Source organism: Carcharhinus amblyrhynchos, chromosome 16, assembly GCF_965287045.1.
Source record: "Carcharhinus amblyrhynchos chromosome 16, sCarAmb.v2.hapA, whole genome shotgun sequence".
Taxonomy (NCBI): Eukaryota; Metazoa; Chordata; class Chondrichthyes; order Carcharhiniformes; family Carcharhinidae; genus Carcharhinus; species Carcharhinus amblyrhynchos.
In genome coordinates this window covers 51,932,936-51,951,484 of record NC_137339.1, presented here as the reverse complement: position 1 = coordinate 51,951,484, position 18,549 = coordinate 51,932,936, and the positions used below count along the sequence as shown (strand labels likewise).

General features: G+C 43.6%; 2 protein-coding genes across 2 annotated transcripts in view; both read left to right on the top strand.

The window, feature by feature from the left end:
- ctsz (cathepsin Z) overlaps positions 1–18,549 on the top strand; it is a 471,849-nt gene that overhangs the window by 208,828 nt on the left and 244,472 nt on the right. The gene's annotated exons all lie outside the window — the stretch shown is intronic.
- The window catches only part of LOC145354010 (protein TMEPAI-like), a 112,924-nt gene continuing 101,828 nt past the window's right edge, over positions 7,454–18,549 (top strand). Inside the window, exon 1 of the mRNA XM_080205087.1 lies at positions 7,454–7,895. Coding sequence (XP_080061213.1) covers positions 7,793–7,895 — 103 coding nt within the window. The 5' untranslated portion in view covers positions 7,454–7,792. The remainder of the gene's footprint in view (positions 7,896–18,549) is intronic.

Here is an 18,549-nt window from a genome sequence, read left to right as displayed (position 1 = left end):
AACTGTAAACAATTCAATTGTTGCATTACATTAACATACAGGCTCATCTAATAGCTCCTCTCACTCCATTAACCAGTTCAGTGGTACAGGCCAGTAAGATCCAAGTTATACTGGTCAGCAGTTAAATTTACATAAAATTGCTACAAGAAAAAAGACCTGTTCAGTTCAACTAACTTCTATTGGCATTTCTCCTCCAAACCACCCCAGCCTGCAGCATTTTTTTTTGCCTCCCCATTCATCTTTCAGATCTCTGTTAGAGGAAGAGTCTGGAGAATGGGATCAGAGAATGGTAGCTGGAAGAGAGATGAGGGTTCAGGAGGCTGGGGTCAATAGTGGGAAATTAGGAATGGAGCTAATATGGCTCAATTCCATGAATGAACCCAGGGAGTAATTTAGAATTGGTGATGAGCTGAGTTTAGAGAAATGTGTCCTGTGGTGAACTCTACCAGCCACTGAGCTGGCCACTCTTTGTGCAATCGCTCAGTTTGTTCACTGCCACCTGGTTTAACATGTAAGGTATAAGTTCTGAATGGTCATGAATGACATTATCATCTTCACATGGAACCTGGGTCCAAAGCAAAGTCAATAGAGATGAGGAGAGGAAGTCGCCGCACATCTGAATAGGGTATATAAAATCTTGAGCATCTAACCTGAGTTCATGCTAGCCAGTACTCATCCAGCCAGTCTGGATTTCCTAAAGAGGACGCACTTGGAGGCACAAGTTCTTTGCCTAAGTGGCTTGGACCTAGGAAAAACACAAAGACAGGCAGAACATGACAGAGTCATGTGGTACAGTCAATACTGCTGCCTCACAGCACCAGGGACCCAGGTTCGATTCCTGGCTCAGGTGACTGCCTGTGTGGAGTTTGCACGTTCCCCTTATATCTACATGTGTTTCTTCCAAGTGGTCCAGTTTCCTCCCACAGTCCAAAGATGTCTGGGTTAGGTGGATTGAAAATGCTAAATTGCCCCTTAGTGTCAGTGGAGCTAGCTTGAATAAATACATGGGATTATGGGGATAGGGGCCTGTGTAGGATTGTGGTCGGTGCAGACACTGTGGGCCAAATGGCTTTCTTCTGCAAATTAGGGAGTCTGTGAGAATGGTTCCAAGGTTCTCCAGTGCTGTATTGGAAGCCTCGTTGACCGTGAACAGGAGGGTAGAGTTCCTCTATCCATAGAATACCAGGAGGCATTCCAGACAAACTCTGAGAAGGTGATGGGAATGGATAGCCATGTAGCCCAATGGCAGCAGTGCAATCCTGAGAAGCTAGATGCAGTGCTGAAAGAAGATCAGTTATCTCATTTCCTTACTTCCTTCTATGTGAATTTTGAAGAAGTGAGTAATAAAAACTGCTTGGTTGCTTCCTAGCTTGCTGTCTGTAATTTTTTTCAAGTGATTGGTTGATTAGCCTGCTTGATTACATCACCTCTGGCTGGCATCAGAACGAAATTAACATTGGAAAAGTGAAATCCACACCATTCAGCTCACTAGAATTTTGTTCAAGGCTGATTGAAAAATCAGGGCAATAACTCAAAAGGGATGAGTTTCTTGGTTTTCTGTATTTTGCAAATCGCACCCATGCTTGTTGATCTGAATAGTCTAACCCTGGTGGAATATTCTCTTATGTTCTATAATTCTGTGGAAAACCATGCATGCATCATAATGCAATGTTCCTCAGACTATCACATTCCTCAAATCTCTCTTACCCATAGAAGAACCATTTCCTGACCTGGTCCCTGTGGATGTGTAGGAAAGTGATATCACAGCAAGGAAAAGCAATTACAGTATAACACAATTTTAGCCGTTGACCACCAGATCTGTCAGGACCACACAAAGCACTGCTGAGTCCTACTCTTACCTGTGAAAATTGCTCACTTTTCAAGGATCATCCTGGGATGCCAAGGCAACCCTTGGCTTCCTGTTTTTACTGCAAACTCCTCTTCCTGATCTCCTTCACTCTCACCTCCGCCAACAAGTAGGAGGAGCCCGGGTTCCTGCTGCCCCACAACACCAGGAGCCCGGGTTCAATTCTGGCCTCGGGTCACTGTCCTGTGGCATTTTCACATTTTCTCTGTGTCTGCGTGGCTTTCCTCCAGGTTCTCCTGTTTCCTCCCACAGTCAAAGATGTGCAGGTTAGGTTGATTGGCCATGCTAAATTGACTCTAGTGTCAGGGGATTAGCAGGGTAAAGATGTGGGGTTACTGGGATAGGGTCTGGGTGGGATTGTGGTTGGTGCAGACCCGATGGGCTGAATGGCCTCCTTCTGCACTGTAGAGATCCTGTAAATCCAATCAACTGCCCCTATCACGTCCCTCAGTTCCAGACCAAACTTCCTCAGAGCCTCCCTCTGTTCTAGCCTGGCACTTGTATCTTTTTCCAGTCTCTCTCTTATATCCTCTTCAAGCTTATTGTATGCATCCTCTTTGATCCTATTCCCACAAAACCACTAACCACCCCACTCTCCTTACTGCTCCCAGTTAATATTGTTAATGGTTCTCTTCCTACAGGTACTGCCTCTATTTCTCTCTCTCTTTTCAAACCTGCCATCCCCTCAAAATACAAACAACTGAAGCTACCATCCATGCAAGCTGTCTCATCACCAAAATCCCTTTCCTCTCCAAGGTTCTCAAATGTATTGTGTCCTCCCAGATCCATTCCATTTATCCTGAGACTTTATGTTTTGAATCCCTTCAATCAGATTTTCCACTTTGCCACTGTTTTGAAACAGAATTTTTTAGGAAAGTCACAAATGAAATTCATAGAATCCTATAGTGCAGAAGGCAGCCGTTCGGCCCATGAAGGCCACACTGACCACAGTCTCACCCTAACCCCATAATCCCATGCATTCACTCTAGCTAGTTCCCCTGACACTTACAGGCAATTTAGCATGGTCAAGCCAACTAACCCACACATGTTTGGACTGTGGGAGGAAATCAGAGCATCCTGAGGAAACCCATGCAGGCAAATATACAAACTCCACACAGACAGTGACCCAAGCCAAGAATCGAACCCAGGTTCCTGGTGTTGTGAGGTATGGGATTGTGACGAAGCTAAGCTTTTCCTCCACATCCTTGCAGATGCGACTGCAGCCTTTAACCCACTTTTATTTTACCATCCTCCTCCAATGCCCCTCTAACATCATCTAGCAAGGGCGGCACACTGGTTAGCACTGCTGCTTCACAGCGCCAGAGACCTGGATTCGATTCCTAGTTTGGGTCACTGTCTGTGCGGAATCTGCATGTTCTCCCCGTCTCTACATGAGTTTCCTCCAGATGCTCTGCTTTCCTTCCATAGTCTGAAAGGCACGCTGTTAGGTGCATTGGCCATGCTAAATTCTTCTTCTGAACAGGTGCTGGAGTGTGGCGACTAGGGGATTTTCACAGTAACTTCATTGCAATGTTAATGTAAGCCTACTGTGACACTAATAAATAAATACTGTCACTCAGAAACATCATCTGAAAACCTGCATGCAGATGGCACCCAATTTAACTCACCACTTCTTTCAACCCCTCCACTGTCTCTAAATTATCAGATGCTTATCATCTTGTAAATCGGTTGGACTAAAACCTGGTGTTGTCAGACTTTTTACTGTGTTTAAGCCAGTCCAACGCCGGCATTCCCACATCATGTAGTCAACCCAGTATTAATTGACTGGAAATGGAGTTTCCGTTCCTCACTCAGGGGTAGGTCCCCACCTCTGACTGACCAAAGGCTTTCTACTTTCAGAAGCTGCAGCAGACAGGACTGGCACTACAAGTCTGAGGTCAGGCTTTTACTGTCCAGTTATGAAAGGAGGCACAGCCTTCCCACCCATGGCCCAAACAGGATCATCTTTTGGACTTCCTACCTGTCCCAGAACTCCTCCCGTCAACCTGAACATTAATGCTGGGATAGAAGTAACCACTAAAGGGTCATAAATTGAACTTAGTGGCTTGCTAGGCCATTTCAGAGAGGCACTCATCTTCCTGACTTGGAAATATATTCCGTTACTTCGCAGTCACTGGGTCAAAATCCTGGAATTCCCTCCCGAATGGCACTGTGCGTCAACCCAGATCACGTGGACTGCAGTGATTCAAGAAAGCAGCTCGCCACCGCCTTTTCAAGGGCAACTAGGGATGGGCAATAAATGCTGGCCAGCCAGCGACACCCACATGCATCTTACCCAGCCCATCTCCATTCCCTCCCTGCCCCCACCCTTCTATAACTGCTGTACGACATCCCCACATCCTTTGGAACAAGCGCACAAGGATCTCAGTTCCATGTCTTATCTAAATGCAATAGTGCTGCACCCCTACTGAAAGGTAAACTTAGATCATATGCCCAAATCCTGGACTGTGATTTTATGTAGGTTTATTAAGTTGATGGAAATTCATGGAATTAAAGGGGAAGTGGCAGTATGCGTACAAAACTTTTTCAGACTGAGAGGTGAACAGAGAATGCTGTTCCCCAAGAGTCTATTTTTAGTCCATTACTTTTTTGCAGTTTTGCTAGATGAACTGAAGTCAGGGGTGGGGCATTATAAAGATTATGGAGTGAAATTTGACAAAGTCATAGATTGTGATGAAGTTAGTTCTAGACGCGAAAGTGCCTGAGGCAGGATGGTGACACAAAAGCAGGGAGGTTACAGAAACACTTGTTCAATCTTAGCTGGAGAGTTGTGTGCCGTCTGGACATCACACTTTAGGAAAGATGTGAAGTCAAATGCTGAAAAGATTTACAAGAATGGCTCTAACAATGAGGGATTTCAGTTACTGGGATAGATTGGAGAAGTTAGGGTTCATCTCCTGAGAGAAAATTTGATAGAGGTGAACAAAATGATGAGAGACGGTGGAGGAATTTGTTCTTATTGATGGGAGTTTGAATATATACTGATGTAGGTTATATATATATAATCTTATAATAATTCACTCTGGTGAGTGACTCAATGGCCAGAGGTTCTTAGATAGAAAATCATTGGCAAAACAGCTAGTGGGAAGATAAAAAATTATTTCACTCGGGGGTCCAGATCTAGAATGCTCTATCCAAAGAAGCTTATTTTAAAAGGGTGTGGAACATGTGCTCAAAGATTAGGAACTACAAAGATAAGGATTACAGGTTAAAGGCAGGCTTCGCCGCCGCTCTTGCTAGTATGGGCACGACAGACCGAAGAATCTCCTTCCTGTGCTGTGGCTTTCCACAATTCTCTGCAGTCACCATCTGATTCGGGGAGATGGGAGCTAGCCAATGAACCTGTCGAAAGGCAGGTGAGAAAGTGGAGGCGATTATTTTCCCGGCGACAATAGTGAATTCAGCCTTAGTCTGGCAGGCACTGAGACTAGTAAAAATGAATGTCTCGCCTTCTTTGAGTGGTGTTAGAAAGCATCGCATCGGTGGGGCTTTGTAAGGGCTTCTGGCAATCGTCAAGGAAGAATGGTGAAATCCAGGGAGAGCTGCGACAAAAAAAGGTTCTAACGTTGCTGAAATGTGTGAGACTGGAATAGACCAGGTGCCTTAGGAATTGGCTGAACCGGTTCATTTGTTTGGGGGGGGGGGTTGTTGTGTTTGCATTGGGAAGGGAGGGTTCATGTCTGTCTGCTTTTTTTGTGTGTTTTGTTTTCTAATCCACTCCCAGTTGCAGACACATACACACCAGGCATTAAGTCCAAGTGCAAATGCAGACAACAATCGCTGAGAAAAGCCACAGGCTTCCTTCAGCTGGTTGGCGGACAGCCCATCGACTGGACAAACCGTGACCAGCCAAGCAAAAAGAACAGACTAAACGCTCCACTCCACTCTCTTCTCCCCACCACCACTCCTCACCCTCTCGTCCCACACCACCCCTCACCACTCCCCCCCCCCGTCATCCTGGGGGGAAATCACCCACAAATAGAGAAGGAAAATGTTCAAATTCATGTATCGCCGATTCCAGATGATTCACACCACACTTTCCCTGCGAGCTGTAAGAGGATCTATCGCTAAAAAACATCGCGTTTATATAATGGGATTTGCATGCAGCTTGCGGGTAATAAGACTCTCGGATGTCGGCAGGGGGGCTACAGACTGGAAACTTCGCATCGTGCTTTGTTATTTGCACTGAAGCCTCTTTCGTGCTTTTTGCTATTTACATTAATCTTTATATTTCTTACGACAATATTCCTAAATTCCATTTTTAGGAACCGCAATCTGCAGTATCAGGAAGTGGGTGATTTTTCCAGACAAGGTGGGGAGGGAGAGTCCATTCGGTTTGTATCACTTTCGGGTCAAACTAAGGTTACGCTTTACAACAGCAGATTGCCTTGTAAAGTCTGTCTGAACACACAGACGCTCCCCCTCCCCCAACCCTTTTTTTGTTTGGATTCGTTACGAGGACTGAGGGATGTGTGTACATCAAGGGCAAGGGGGAAAAATGTAATCAAGGTTTCAGCATCCTGTTTCCTTTCGCCTGCCTTGCACATTGAAATCGCCAAGTCCCGAAATTGATCCAGTTTTTAAGTTTTTTTTTAAACCGTTAACAACTTTTGAAAGTTAGGAAAGTGCTTTGTCCTTTTATAAAAAAGTCCTCCAAATGGCTCATATCACCAAGACAGAGATGGCAGTGTTCTGCGCCTATTTATTTTAGTTTCAGCAAACACTCAGGCTCTAGCAAGAGTTCAAACGTTTAGAACATTTCAAACCGTTGAGGACAAGAAAAGACTATATTTTATGGAGTCGGGTTGATTTTATTTGCAGGCGCATCCCTGGAGAGACACGGAACAAACGTTTCAACACAACTAAATCTCTCCACAGATGCTGCCAGCATTTTCGGCTTTTTTCCGATAGAATTTAGGTTTGGTATTATTTTGTTTGAAGCTGGTTTTATCGCTGTTTCCTTTCTGACCGATGAGTCAAAGGAGTGTAAAATTCTGCACTGTATTCGTAGCTCGCATTTTTTGAACGTGAAACACATTCAAGAGACTTTAGGTAAACTTTCAAGGTCTTTTTTTGCCCTCCTCTCATTTCCTGTGCTCACTTCACTCAATGCTGCTGACCCACGTGCGCGCCCCAGCCGAGCCCGCCCCCCCCCTCATCGTCCAATCACATTGTGGGACACCTCTCCAGCCGTATCTCCCTATTCGATGACGTTCATGTCAATAATCAAACTCAGTCCCGCCCACTCCAGCTGACCCGCCCACCGCCCGTGCCGCTATTGGTTAACTCCCCAAAGCGGGGCGTGCCTAGTGGCAGACAGTTTGCCGTGCCCCTCCGTGCCGCCAGCTTCCCATCGGTTACTGCCCCACGTCAATCAGCCAAGGCAGACAGAGGTGGGACAAGTTCGCCTGTGTCCTGGCTGGTGACGTCATAGAGGCGAACTCGAACTTCTGAAGTCCCGCCCCAGGCCGCTGTCACTTTGATGATTGGTCGAACAGGAGCGGGAAGAGAGTCAGGCAATTGGCCCAATCGCCAGTCAATCAATCCGGAGGCGGGGTTGTTTCGGTTGATTGGCAACTGCTGAGGTTTGGTTGTGGCGTGAGGGGCTGTGCTACTTGATTGTCTGAGTGTATCGAGTGAGAAGGGACACAAAGTAGCACTTGGTGTATCCAGAGCCGGCAGAGCAAGAAGAGGGAGAGGCCAGGGCCGGACTAACACTTATTTCCTGATTATGGTTGCTCACATCTAAGAGATAGCCAGCTCCCCGTTCCCTCTTCCAGCGGGGTTCAACCAGCGGCACTCACAGCGGAGGCTCCTCTCCCACCCCGGGGCGCCTGGCTGTCTTTATTTAACTCCTATTATTTATTTCCCCCCTGCCCCCTTCCCTCCCTCCTCAAATATTAAATGTACAACTTGATGGGTCTGAACAGCACAGCCGCAACGAATCAGCCCAATGTCTCCTGCACATGCAACTGCAAACGCTCTTTGTTCCAGAGTATGGAGATCAGTGAGTACTCTAAACATTTTATTTTAAAAGACTGTATCATCTTGTTGCGGGAACGCTGCTGGTGATTAAAAATAAAGCTAGTGATTGTTGGCATCTGTACCAAATAAAAAGGGACTCCTGTCCCCTCAACAACGGGGTTGGGGGGTGCTGTCTGGCAGTGTTACTAATTAAGACGGCGTCTCCCGAGCTTTCAGACAGCCTGGAGTTTTCACTCCTGTCAGAGTTTGTACCGTGTGGGGTTTTTCTGCATTATATTGTGTTTTCGACCTCTAGTTCGACTTTATTTTCCGCGTGTCTCCTTCACTTTTCGATGAGGGACGGTTTTCGAAATCTGCTCCCCCAGCCGCCAGCACCAACCCCACCCATCCCTCGGCCAAGTTCGAGGCCACACAACAGAGAAAAAGGAGCCAAGACCCGGACTTTACAGAGAGAGAGAGAAATGCGTCTGCTTTCCACCCCCACCGATCTCCTCTTCAGGATCCCGTCTCTTTTCCAGAAAGCTTTGGGACACTTTTATTTTCTTGAGAGCAGTTTTGTTTTTATAGAACCGTTCAGTCAGCCCAACGGTTTGGCATTGACTGAGTCCAGAGGGTTACTTGGTTTCGACAAGGATCTCGCTCCTTCCGCCCTCCCCCTTCCCTATTTCTCTTTTTTTTCTACACTTGACTGGAGGTGTCCGACCAGTCAGACCCACTGTATCCATCAAAATTATCCTCTCTGCAGTGTATTTGAAACACAATGTCACAATCTCTGGCGCTACTCAACTTCTCACTTTCTTGAATGATGAAAGGATTTGGTTTATATACGTCTCAGCCCTTTCTTCACAGTACCGTATGAGTATAATTTCATATTTGGTGAAAGAGTCGGAGAGCCCCTGCATCCTATAAAATACAAATTCTATTGGATAAACTTCGGATTGCACTGTGATGACCACACATAGTATTGGATTTTAGAATGGACAGTCTTGTCCCCCTCAATTCAAAGTCTAACAATTGGGGGATTATTGGGAAAATTGAGGTCCCTTGAATTAAGATTCTCAGATGCATCATCATTTTTTTGATATTTTAAATGAATTTTATCTAAAACATCAGTCGAATATTTACGAAGCAAATTTTGCTCTTACAAAGCAAGAGCAAAAAAAAATGGACTAAGCATTTTTTCTAACTTTAGAAACGTTGTCTTTGCTCCTTTGGAATGGAGGGGTGCTTTACTGAAGCTGTCTGTGCTCTCCTCACTCTTGTCCAATGTTATAGAGTACTGCTTTCTGGGAAGTGATGCACCTAATCCTGTAGAAGTGGGTGCTAATTTTTCCAGACTCCAGTCATACTGCCAGTCTCTGTGGATCAGCTGCTTTTTTTTAAAAATCCAGTTTGTATTCTCTACAATGTAAGGGGCTGAATCTGGTTTGAGTAACCAGATGTCCAGCAGGTTATATAGAGAAGGCTTGCAGGATTTTGGGGTGCAGAGTCTAGTGTGAGTAACTTGCTCAAAATTGCATTACTGTGGGATCAGTTCACTTGGTTCTCTTGAACAGTCATTGTCACATTGTATAAATCCCAATTCAGTCACATCATTTTTCCCATCTGCCAGGATTTTTCAAATCAGGATCCAGCTGTCTGTCTTCAGATGTTCTTGTGAGAGTTCTGGATTAAGATATTATGTGTAATTTTTCCCCTCTTAAAATGTGGCATTTGGATACTTACCATGGACTAACTTGGTCTTTTAAAATTATCAGTGACCATTTTCAAACATCTGTTAGTTGGTGCATGGTGTTGCCCTGAATCTGTGGATCTTATTCCTTTTTTGATTGTCTGTTGGTTATTGTGTTATTACTGTCTGCTTTTACAAGTGCATATTTATATTGTGTATAAGATGCAAAGAGCTGATGATAGCAAATAAACTGTTATGTGCTCTGCAAGTCACCCCATTTGTTGATTCTAGACATTGATGGTAATATTTGGGTGCACTACCAACTTGCCTGCTGTGCTGGTCTAGCAGATTTTGTTTGCTCTATTAAATTTGGCATCTGAGTTGTGAAAGAGAGAAGCATGATTTTCTCTCTCTCTCTCTCTCTCTCTCAAGAATCTATCCATTGAAGTCTGGTTTTATAATTTGCCTTTGGTGCAAAAATATTATGCTTCCTTCCACCCTGCTGGCTTTCTATGATCAAATACACCTTCAGTTGCTCATGTTTTAGTGGAAATTGTGACTAACTATGGCAGATGAATCCTAAAGGACTTTTCAGATTCTGGTGAATAGTTTTTAATCCACTTAACTTGTGATCGATCACAAGTTATTTCCAGGTGTATTTGCATATTCCTTGGGTAATAAATCTCTCTTTTATATTCACTGATTTGCTTTCAGATTATCCCACGTTTGGGGTATCTTTGTCCCTGTAAGGGGGCATATAATTTTTATTAGATTTGTTCTGTTGTGCTATGGTTTCTAGATTTTTGGTACTTGAATCACCCATTTACAAGACAGTAATCACTTGCCTTTGCAAAAACTGACTGTTGTAGACAAGGAACTGTGGAAAAATCAGCTTTGCAAAACTTTCCGAAATTTGGTTTAAAACTTTGAATGAATCCAAAGTGTGCATAATTTATGGACAAAATTTGATGGTCCCAAGTCTTGATCTCTTCTACTGTGCCCTTTTAAGGGCATTATTGAGATAGGTGAGCTATTTAGATGGACTATTGTTTCAGTTGTTCTTCTGGTTATAACTGAAATTATCGTGAATCATGGATTCATTCTTGTACTGTTAGTATTGCATTGAGTGACAAAAGTAGGGGGTGATTGTTCATATGGCTAGTCTCAACATACTGTATCCTCAGCAATTGACAGGATTCGCCTGACTGCACCCACCTTGCCAGTCAGCAACAGACTGTCATGTTCTGGCAACAAAGCTAATCAGAACTTGGCAGAGGGCAGTGGAATACAATCTGAATGCAGTGATGTGACCCACTGGGTTGAGACCCTGTTTGGAAATGAGAGCTGTGCTGAGTCCCTCAAATTCCTCTTTCCCTTCAACCTCTGAATCAGTGATTCATTTCCAGGGTGTACAATAGCAGCAGTATGACAGCTTTCCAATACCTCACTGGGACTTGATGGTTTGAATTGTAAGGAGAGGCTGGATAGACTGGCACTTCTTTCTCCGGAGCATAGAGGGTGATCTTATAGAGATCCATAAAATAATGAGGGGCACAGATTAGCTAGATAGTCAATATCTTTTCCCGAAGGTAGGGGAGTCTAAAATTAAAGGACATACGTTGAAGGTGAGAGGGGAGAGATACAAAAGTGTCCAGAGGGGTAATTTTTTTCAGAGGGTGGTGTGTCTGGAGCAAGCTGCCAGAGGTGGTAGTAGAGGTGGGTACAGTTTTATCTTTTAAAAAGCATTTAGATACTTACATGGGTAAGGTGGATATAAGAGATATGGGCCATGTGGGCAATTGAGATTAGCTTAGGGGTTTTAAATAAGGGGCAGTATGGACAAATGGGGCCAAAGGGCCTGTTTCCATGCTGTAAACCTCTAACTCACGTAGTTGGCCAATCTGCATGTCTGATGATGGACAGTGAGTATTGGCGTGCAGTCTGTCCACAGGGTCCATCATACTGAAGGTGACTCTGTCTGTATTTAAAATCCATACATGCATGTCCTAGCAAGGCTAGCTAGTTAATAAGTAGGAGTAGGGACACTGTTTTGTAAGCATGTTTGTATCTCCCTTATTCCACCACCCCAGCCCCCTCCCACCTTATTATCTTGGGATATGGGAATTGACCTAATCTCCACTTCAGCTGCTTTTGTAAAAAGATCTCTTTATTAATATTATTCCTAAGATGTATTTGAAATTGGTCTCAAGAATTTGCTCAGTTTGGTGAGCTTTATTCCCACTTATTCAGTTGGATAATAGTTAAGGTGCATGTGTAGTTAGGGCGAGTTACCTGGTGCATGGTTGAGAATCAGTGTTGCAGTCCCAGCTTCAGTGGGATGCCTGTTTTAAGTATCTAGTGCTGTCAACAAATTACACAATGCCAAAGGAAAGGGACTGTTTGAACCAAATGTCTAATCAGCCCCACTGCCCTGGTCTTTCCCCAAAATTTTTACTTTCATGTATACATTACATTCCAAATTACTATTGAACCTGTCTTTCAGACAGTGCATTCCACATCGTTGTTACTTGCTGCACTTAAAGGAAAAAAAACCTTTCCTCTGGTTCTTTTATCAGTTATCTCCAAACTGTGCTCCCTGGTTATCAAGCCTCCTATCAGTGGAAACAGCTCCCCTCATTTATTCTTCAAGAATCCTTGTAATTTTGAGCAGAGGGAAGGGGATTGAGGGGGAGGGATTGTAGAAGACTGAAATGGGTGGAGGTGAGATAGGGACAGGATAAAGATGGACATGGGGTAGGGACAGAACAAATGGGAAAAGAGAGGGTGGAAGAGATTAGAGGATGAGGAAAGTTGGAGTCAAAGGAACTGGTGGTAAGTGGAATGAGCAGAGAGAACTGTGGAAATGGTTGGACAATTTATGGTGGATGGAATGAGCAGAGAGAACTGTGGAAATAGTTGGACAATTTGAGTTCCAAAATGAGACCAGTCGAAGCCATCCTGCTTTCCACCAATTTTTGGAAAAGCATGTGCACAGTTCAGATGCTGTGATTTCTGTCTGTCTCTATACCTGGACTGCAGTTATGCCAAGATGTGTAGCATGCTGACAGGCTACTTTTAGGCCAAGGATTGCAGATCAAACTTGATACATATCAGCAGTTGGTTTCTGACATGTCCCGTCAACTCTGGTATTGAAACAGAGAGAAAGGGAAAAAGACTTGTATTTATTTAAATCTTATGCTAGCTCTAAAATACCCTAAAGGTTCTTGCATTATATGAATTGCTTTAAGGTACAGTCATTCATGTTGTTCGGGTGAATGTGGTAGACGTTTTTCTTTCACACAGCAAGATCCCACAAAAAACAAGATGAATGGCCTTTAAAAATTTTCTTAATTGTAAGAAAGAAGTATTGACCTGAACGTGAATTGAATTCACTGCTTTTTAAAAAATTACATCTGGGATCTTTAATGTTCACTTGAACAAGAAAGATAGCACCTCTGACAGAACTGTGCTCCATCAGTGTTGTATTGAAGTTTCAATGTAGATTCTGTTTTTCAACCAATAGCTTTATCGTGTGCTGCGAATGTGAAAATTACACATAGGGCATGTGTCACATATAGTGTGAATTTTAATCTGTACAGGTGCCATCAATCTTCTGACTTAAATGATGAGTGTGTGCATGAGTTAATAATCCAATATTCTTTCTAGTATTTACCACTTTAATCAGCACCCTCAAGTTAGATTATCTGATCATTTATTTAATGACATTTCACTGGGAGCTGGTTAGATGGTTCATGTGTGGTTAAAAATAATGCCAGTGGCCAAGGTATGATTCCTATTAAGATGAGGTAGAATTTGGGCCTGTCTGTTTGCACTGTTGCTGAGGGTAAAAGCAGTGGCGCACCATCACTCAAGCATTGCTGAGAAAACGGCTGAGGGTGAAGCACCGGCAGACAATGAGCCAAGGAGCTGGCTTTGAGCTTAGCACTTGCACATGGCATGAGTTGTTTTCCACCAATTGCCAAAGTTGCCTATGTCACTATTTCAGAAGTCTCTCATGGGCTGTGAAGTGCTTTATGATGTGTTATCTGTGAAAATTGTTATTTAACATGTTCTGATAAGGTGTAATAAAAATAGAAAATGCTGGCAAATCTCAGCAGGTCTGACAGAATCTATGGGGAGAGAATAGAGCCAATGTTTCGATTAAGGATGGCACTTCAGAGTTTTTGCTTTTATTCTGATGTGTGTTGTATTTTCTAGAAGAGGTGGCTATAACTTGGATATAGTACAGCTAGATGCAGAGAAAATCCATCTACTGTGTCATGATTGGGGAGGATACCCATTAGCACTACCTTCTGTTGGAAGAGGCAGGAAAATGGAATTGAAGTTCAAGATCAGCCAGGGTCGTATTCAATGGTTGAACAGGCTGTGTTCTCTACTCCTGTTGATTTGCTTATTATTGTAGTTTAAGGAAATCCAGGGGCTTATGAGGTATCTAAACAATGTCCATTCAAGTAGCAAGAAGCAACCAGCAGCATAGTTATGGATTCTGTTCTTCCAAACTTGGGTTGTGTTTGGGTAGCGAAAATACATTTTAACTGTGTGACAGTGGGATGAAAAATTGGTGGTCTCACCTGGCAGTGATGTGTTGTGGGTGTGCTTTGAGATGGTGGATCAATATCGCTTAGCTGCCTGTAACCTAACGTGCATCACTTTGTACTCATTGAGCTACATAGACTCCTGGTCTGGCAACACTGAATTTTGCAGTTCAGTTTTCAAATGTCTTACCACTCCCTATTCGAAATATCTGCACTTCTCCAATTCTGGCTGCTCTTGCACATCCCTCATTGGTTGATGTGCATGCCTACAGCTGCCTATGTCCTAAATATGCTTCACTGCCTAAACTTTGCCACCCCTCTACCTCCTTTTGAGTCACATTTTTTTTCTGCCTGAGCTTCAGGCCATCTACTCTAATAAATCCTTATTGACAGTGTCAAGTTTTGTTTGACTTACACTGGTGAGGTGCCTTGAGATATTTTACGACATTAAATCTGCTACATAGATGGGGAGCAGTGGTGTAGTGGTATTGTCACTGCACTAGCAATCCAGAATGGATCAGGTTCTAGGGGCAGAGTGGCCTACGCTTGCTCCTACTTCATATGTTGACCCAGGGCAATGATCTGGAGTCAAAAACAGTAAATGCTGGAAAATCTCAGGAGGTCTGGCAGCTTCTGAGGAAAGAGAACAGATTAATGTTTTGAGTCTGGATAACTCTTCTCTGACAAAGTCAGTAAGAAGTCTGGCAACACCAGGTTTAAGTCCAACCGATTTATTTGATAGTAAACTTACAAGCTTTTGAGGTTTCCCTCTTCGTCAGGTGAATGAAGAGTTCTTCAAGAGTATCAAAAACTCTTCATTCACCTGACGAAGAGGGAAACTTTGAAAGCTTGTGAGTTTACTATCAAATAAATCAGTTGGACTTAAACCTGGTGTTGCCAGACTTCTTACTGTGTTTACCCCAGTCCAACGCTGGCATCTCCACATCATGACTGACAAAGTCATCCAGACATTCACTCTGTTCTCTTTCTATAGATGCTGTCAGACTTGCTGAAATTCTTCAGTGTTTTTGTTTCAGATTCCAGCATTTGCAGTAATCTGCTTTAATCTCAATGATCTATGTGTGGAGCCAGAGGAAATGGGCGAGGTACTAAATGAGTACTTTGCATCAGTATTCACCAAAGAGAAGGACTTGGTAGATGATGAACCTGGGAAACGCTTTGTCAATAGTTTGTCATGTTGAAATCGAAAAGGAGGAGCTACTGGGATTCTTGAGAAACATTAAGGTAGACAAGTCCCCAGGGCCTGATTGGATATATCCCAAAATACTGAAAGAGGCAAGGGAGGAAATTGCTGGGGTCTTGAGAGAAATCTTTGTATCATCACTGGCCACAGGGGAGGTCCCAGAGGATTGGAGGATAGCCAATGTTGTTCCTTTGTTTAAGAAGGATAGCAAAAATAATCCAGGTAATTACAGGCCGGTGAGCCTTACATCAGTGGTAACGAAATTATTTGAGAGGACTCTTTGAGACAGGATTTACTCCCACTTGGAAATAAGTGGATGTATTAGCGAGAAGCTAATAGGTTTTGTGAAGAGGCGGTCGTGTCTCATTAACTTGATAGGGTTTTTTGAGGAAGTGACGAAGATTCGTGATGAGGGTAAGGCAGTGGATGTTGTCTACGTGGACTTCAGTAAGGCCTTTGACAAGGCCACTCATGGCAGACTGGTGCAGAAGGTGAAGTTGCATGGGAACAGAGGTGAGCTGGCAAGGTGGATACAGAACTGGCTTGGTCATGGCAGTGGAAGGGTGTGATGCTGAGTGGAAGGCTGTGACAAGTGGCGTTCCTCAGGAATTAGTGCTGGGATCTTTGCTATTTGGAATATATATAAATGATTTGGAGGAAAATGTAACTGGATTGATTAGTAAGTTTGCTGACAACACAAAGGTTGGGTGATTTATGGATAGCGATGAGGACCATTGGAGGATACAGCAGAATATAAATCAGTTGGAGACTTGGATGGAGAGATAGCAGATGGAGTTTAATCCAGACAAATGTGAGGTAATGCATTTTGGAAGGCCTAATACAGATAGGAAGTATACAATAAATCCCTTAGGAATATTGATAGGCAGAGCAATCTGAGTGTCTCTGAAAGTGGCAATGCAGGTGGAGAAGGTAGTCAAGATGGCATATAGCATGCTTGCCTTCATTGGCCGGGCATTGAGTTTAAGAATTGGCAAGTCAATTTGCAGCTTTATAGAACCTTAGGCCACACTTGAAATATAATGTTCAATTCTGGTTGCCGCACTACCAGAAAGATGTGAAGGCTCTGGGAAGGGTCCAGAAAAGATTTACCAGGATATTGCCTGGTATGGAGGGCATTAGCTATGAGGAGAGGTTGGAGAAACTTGGTTTGTTCTCACTGGAACAACAGAGGTTGAGGGGCAATCTGATTAAAAAAAAATCTACAAGATTATGAGAGGCATGGACAGAGTGGATAGTCAGAAGCTTTTTCCCAGGGTGGAAGAGTCAACTTCTAAGGGGCATAGGCTTAAGTTGCGAGGGGCAAGGTTTAAAGGAGGTGTACAAGGTCAGTTTTTTTACACCGAGGGAGGTGGGTGCCTAGAACTCACTGTCAGGGGAGGTAGTGGAAGCAGATATGATGGTGAGTTTTAAGGGACGTATGGACAAATACCTGAAGAGGATGGAAATAGAGGGATATAGCCCCCTGGAAAAGTTGTGAGTTTTAGTTCAATCAGGCAGCACGGTCGGTGTAGGCTTGGGAGGGCCAAAGGGCCTGCTCCTGTGCTGTAATTTTCTTTGTTCTTTGTTCATTCTTTGATCTGGGGTTCTGGTTCAAATCCCACCAAGGCAGATGAAGTTCAAATTCAATAATATCTGGAATTAAAAGTCTAATGAGGACCATTGTCAAAATCTATCTTCCTTTAGGGAAGGAAATATGCCCTTTTTATCTGGTCTGGTCTATGTGACTCCAGATCTTCAGCAAAGTAGATGACTATTAATTGGTCTCTGAAATGGAGAGCAATTAGGAATGAGCAATAAATGTCAGTGACACCTACATCCCATTAATTCATTTTTTTTTAAATTGTTGCTGTATAGCATGGTACTAAGTTTGTTGATATGTTTAGGACAGAGAACAGCAGAAGTGTCTTGTGCTGTGAATTACACTACAAGAGTTAGTGATTGACATAATCCCCATTTCAATGTTTAAGAATAGGTTAAAAGACAGTTGAGAGACAGAGGAAGTTAGAAACAGAATGCGCACATGAGATTAAGATGTTGCGCAAGCAAGGCTAAAGAGACTGTTTCCACATTACTCTTCGTGTATAAAAAGTGATTCTTCTATCGATACCCAATCAGATAGGTAGGCTGATTTAAAACACTTGCTGATGTGGGATGTATGTAAGAGTAATTTTAAGCAATGTCTGACATTGATTGAAGCATCTAGCCTGTTAGAGTTGCAGCGTGAGAGCCAGTGTTAGTAAAGTTGCTTTTTTCAAGAGCTTCTTCAGCTGGATTGTTTCCCTCTTTACAGATGCTGCCAGAACTGCTGAGCTTTTCTGGCATTTTCTGTTTTATTTCAGCTGTGTTGTTTGGGAAATCAGTTGATCTCAATGCCATCCCACTTTTGGGGATATGATATCATACACAGTGGTAAAGCTGCTTATTGTTAATTGCAGCTTTAAAAAAGAATCTTTGGGATATGGGTATCACTGGCAAGGCAACATTTATTGTCCATCTCTATTTGTCCTTGAAGCCTTGAACTGCTGCAGTCCATGTATTGTAGGTGTACTGTTAGGAAAAGACTTTCACCCAGCGACAGTGAAAGTACGGTGATCTAGTTTTCAGTCAGGGTGATGTGTGGGTTGGCAATAAACTAGGTGGTGGTGGTGCTCCCATGTGCCTGATGCTCTTTTTTTAGGGGAAGATGCTTTCGTTGTCAGTGGTGGAGGGGGTTACTGTTGAGGTGGGGGTGCCAATCAAGTGGGCTGCTTTGTTCTAGATGGTGTTGAACATCTTGAGTGTTGTTGAAGCTCCACTCATGTGGAGGGATGTCAGAAGTTGCAACGAGACATTGATAGGATGCAAGACTGGGCGGAGAATTGGCAGATGGACTTCAACCCAGATAAGTGTCTGGTGATTCATTTTGGCAGGTCAAATAGGATGACAGAATACAATAAGGGTAAGACTCTTGGCAGTGTGGAAGATCAGAAGGGTTTTGGGATCCGGGTTCATAGGGCACTCAAAGCAGCTTCGTGGGTAGAGGTTGTGGTTAAGAAGGCATATGGTGTACTGGAATTTATCAATCGAGGAATTGAGTTTAGGAGTCGGGAGATAATGCTGGAGTAGTATAAGACCCTGGTCAGACCCCACTTGGAGTACTGTGCTCTGTTCTGGTCGCCTCATTACAGGAAGGAGGTGGAAGCCATAGAAACGAGCAGAGGAGGTTTACAAGGATGTTGCTTGG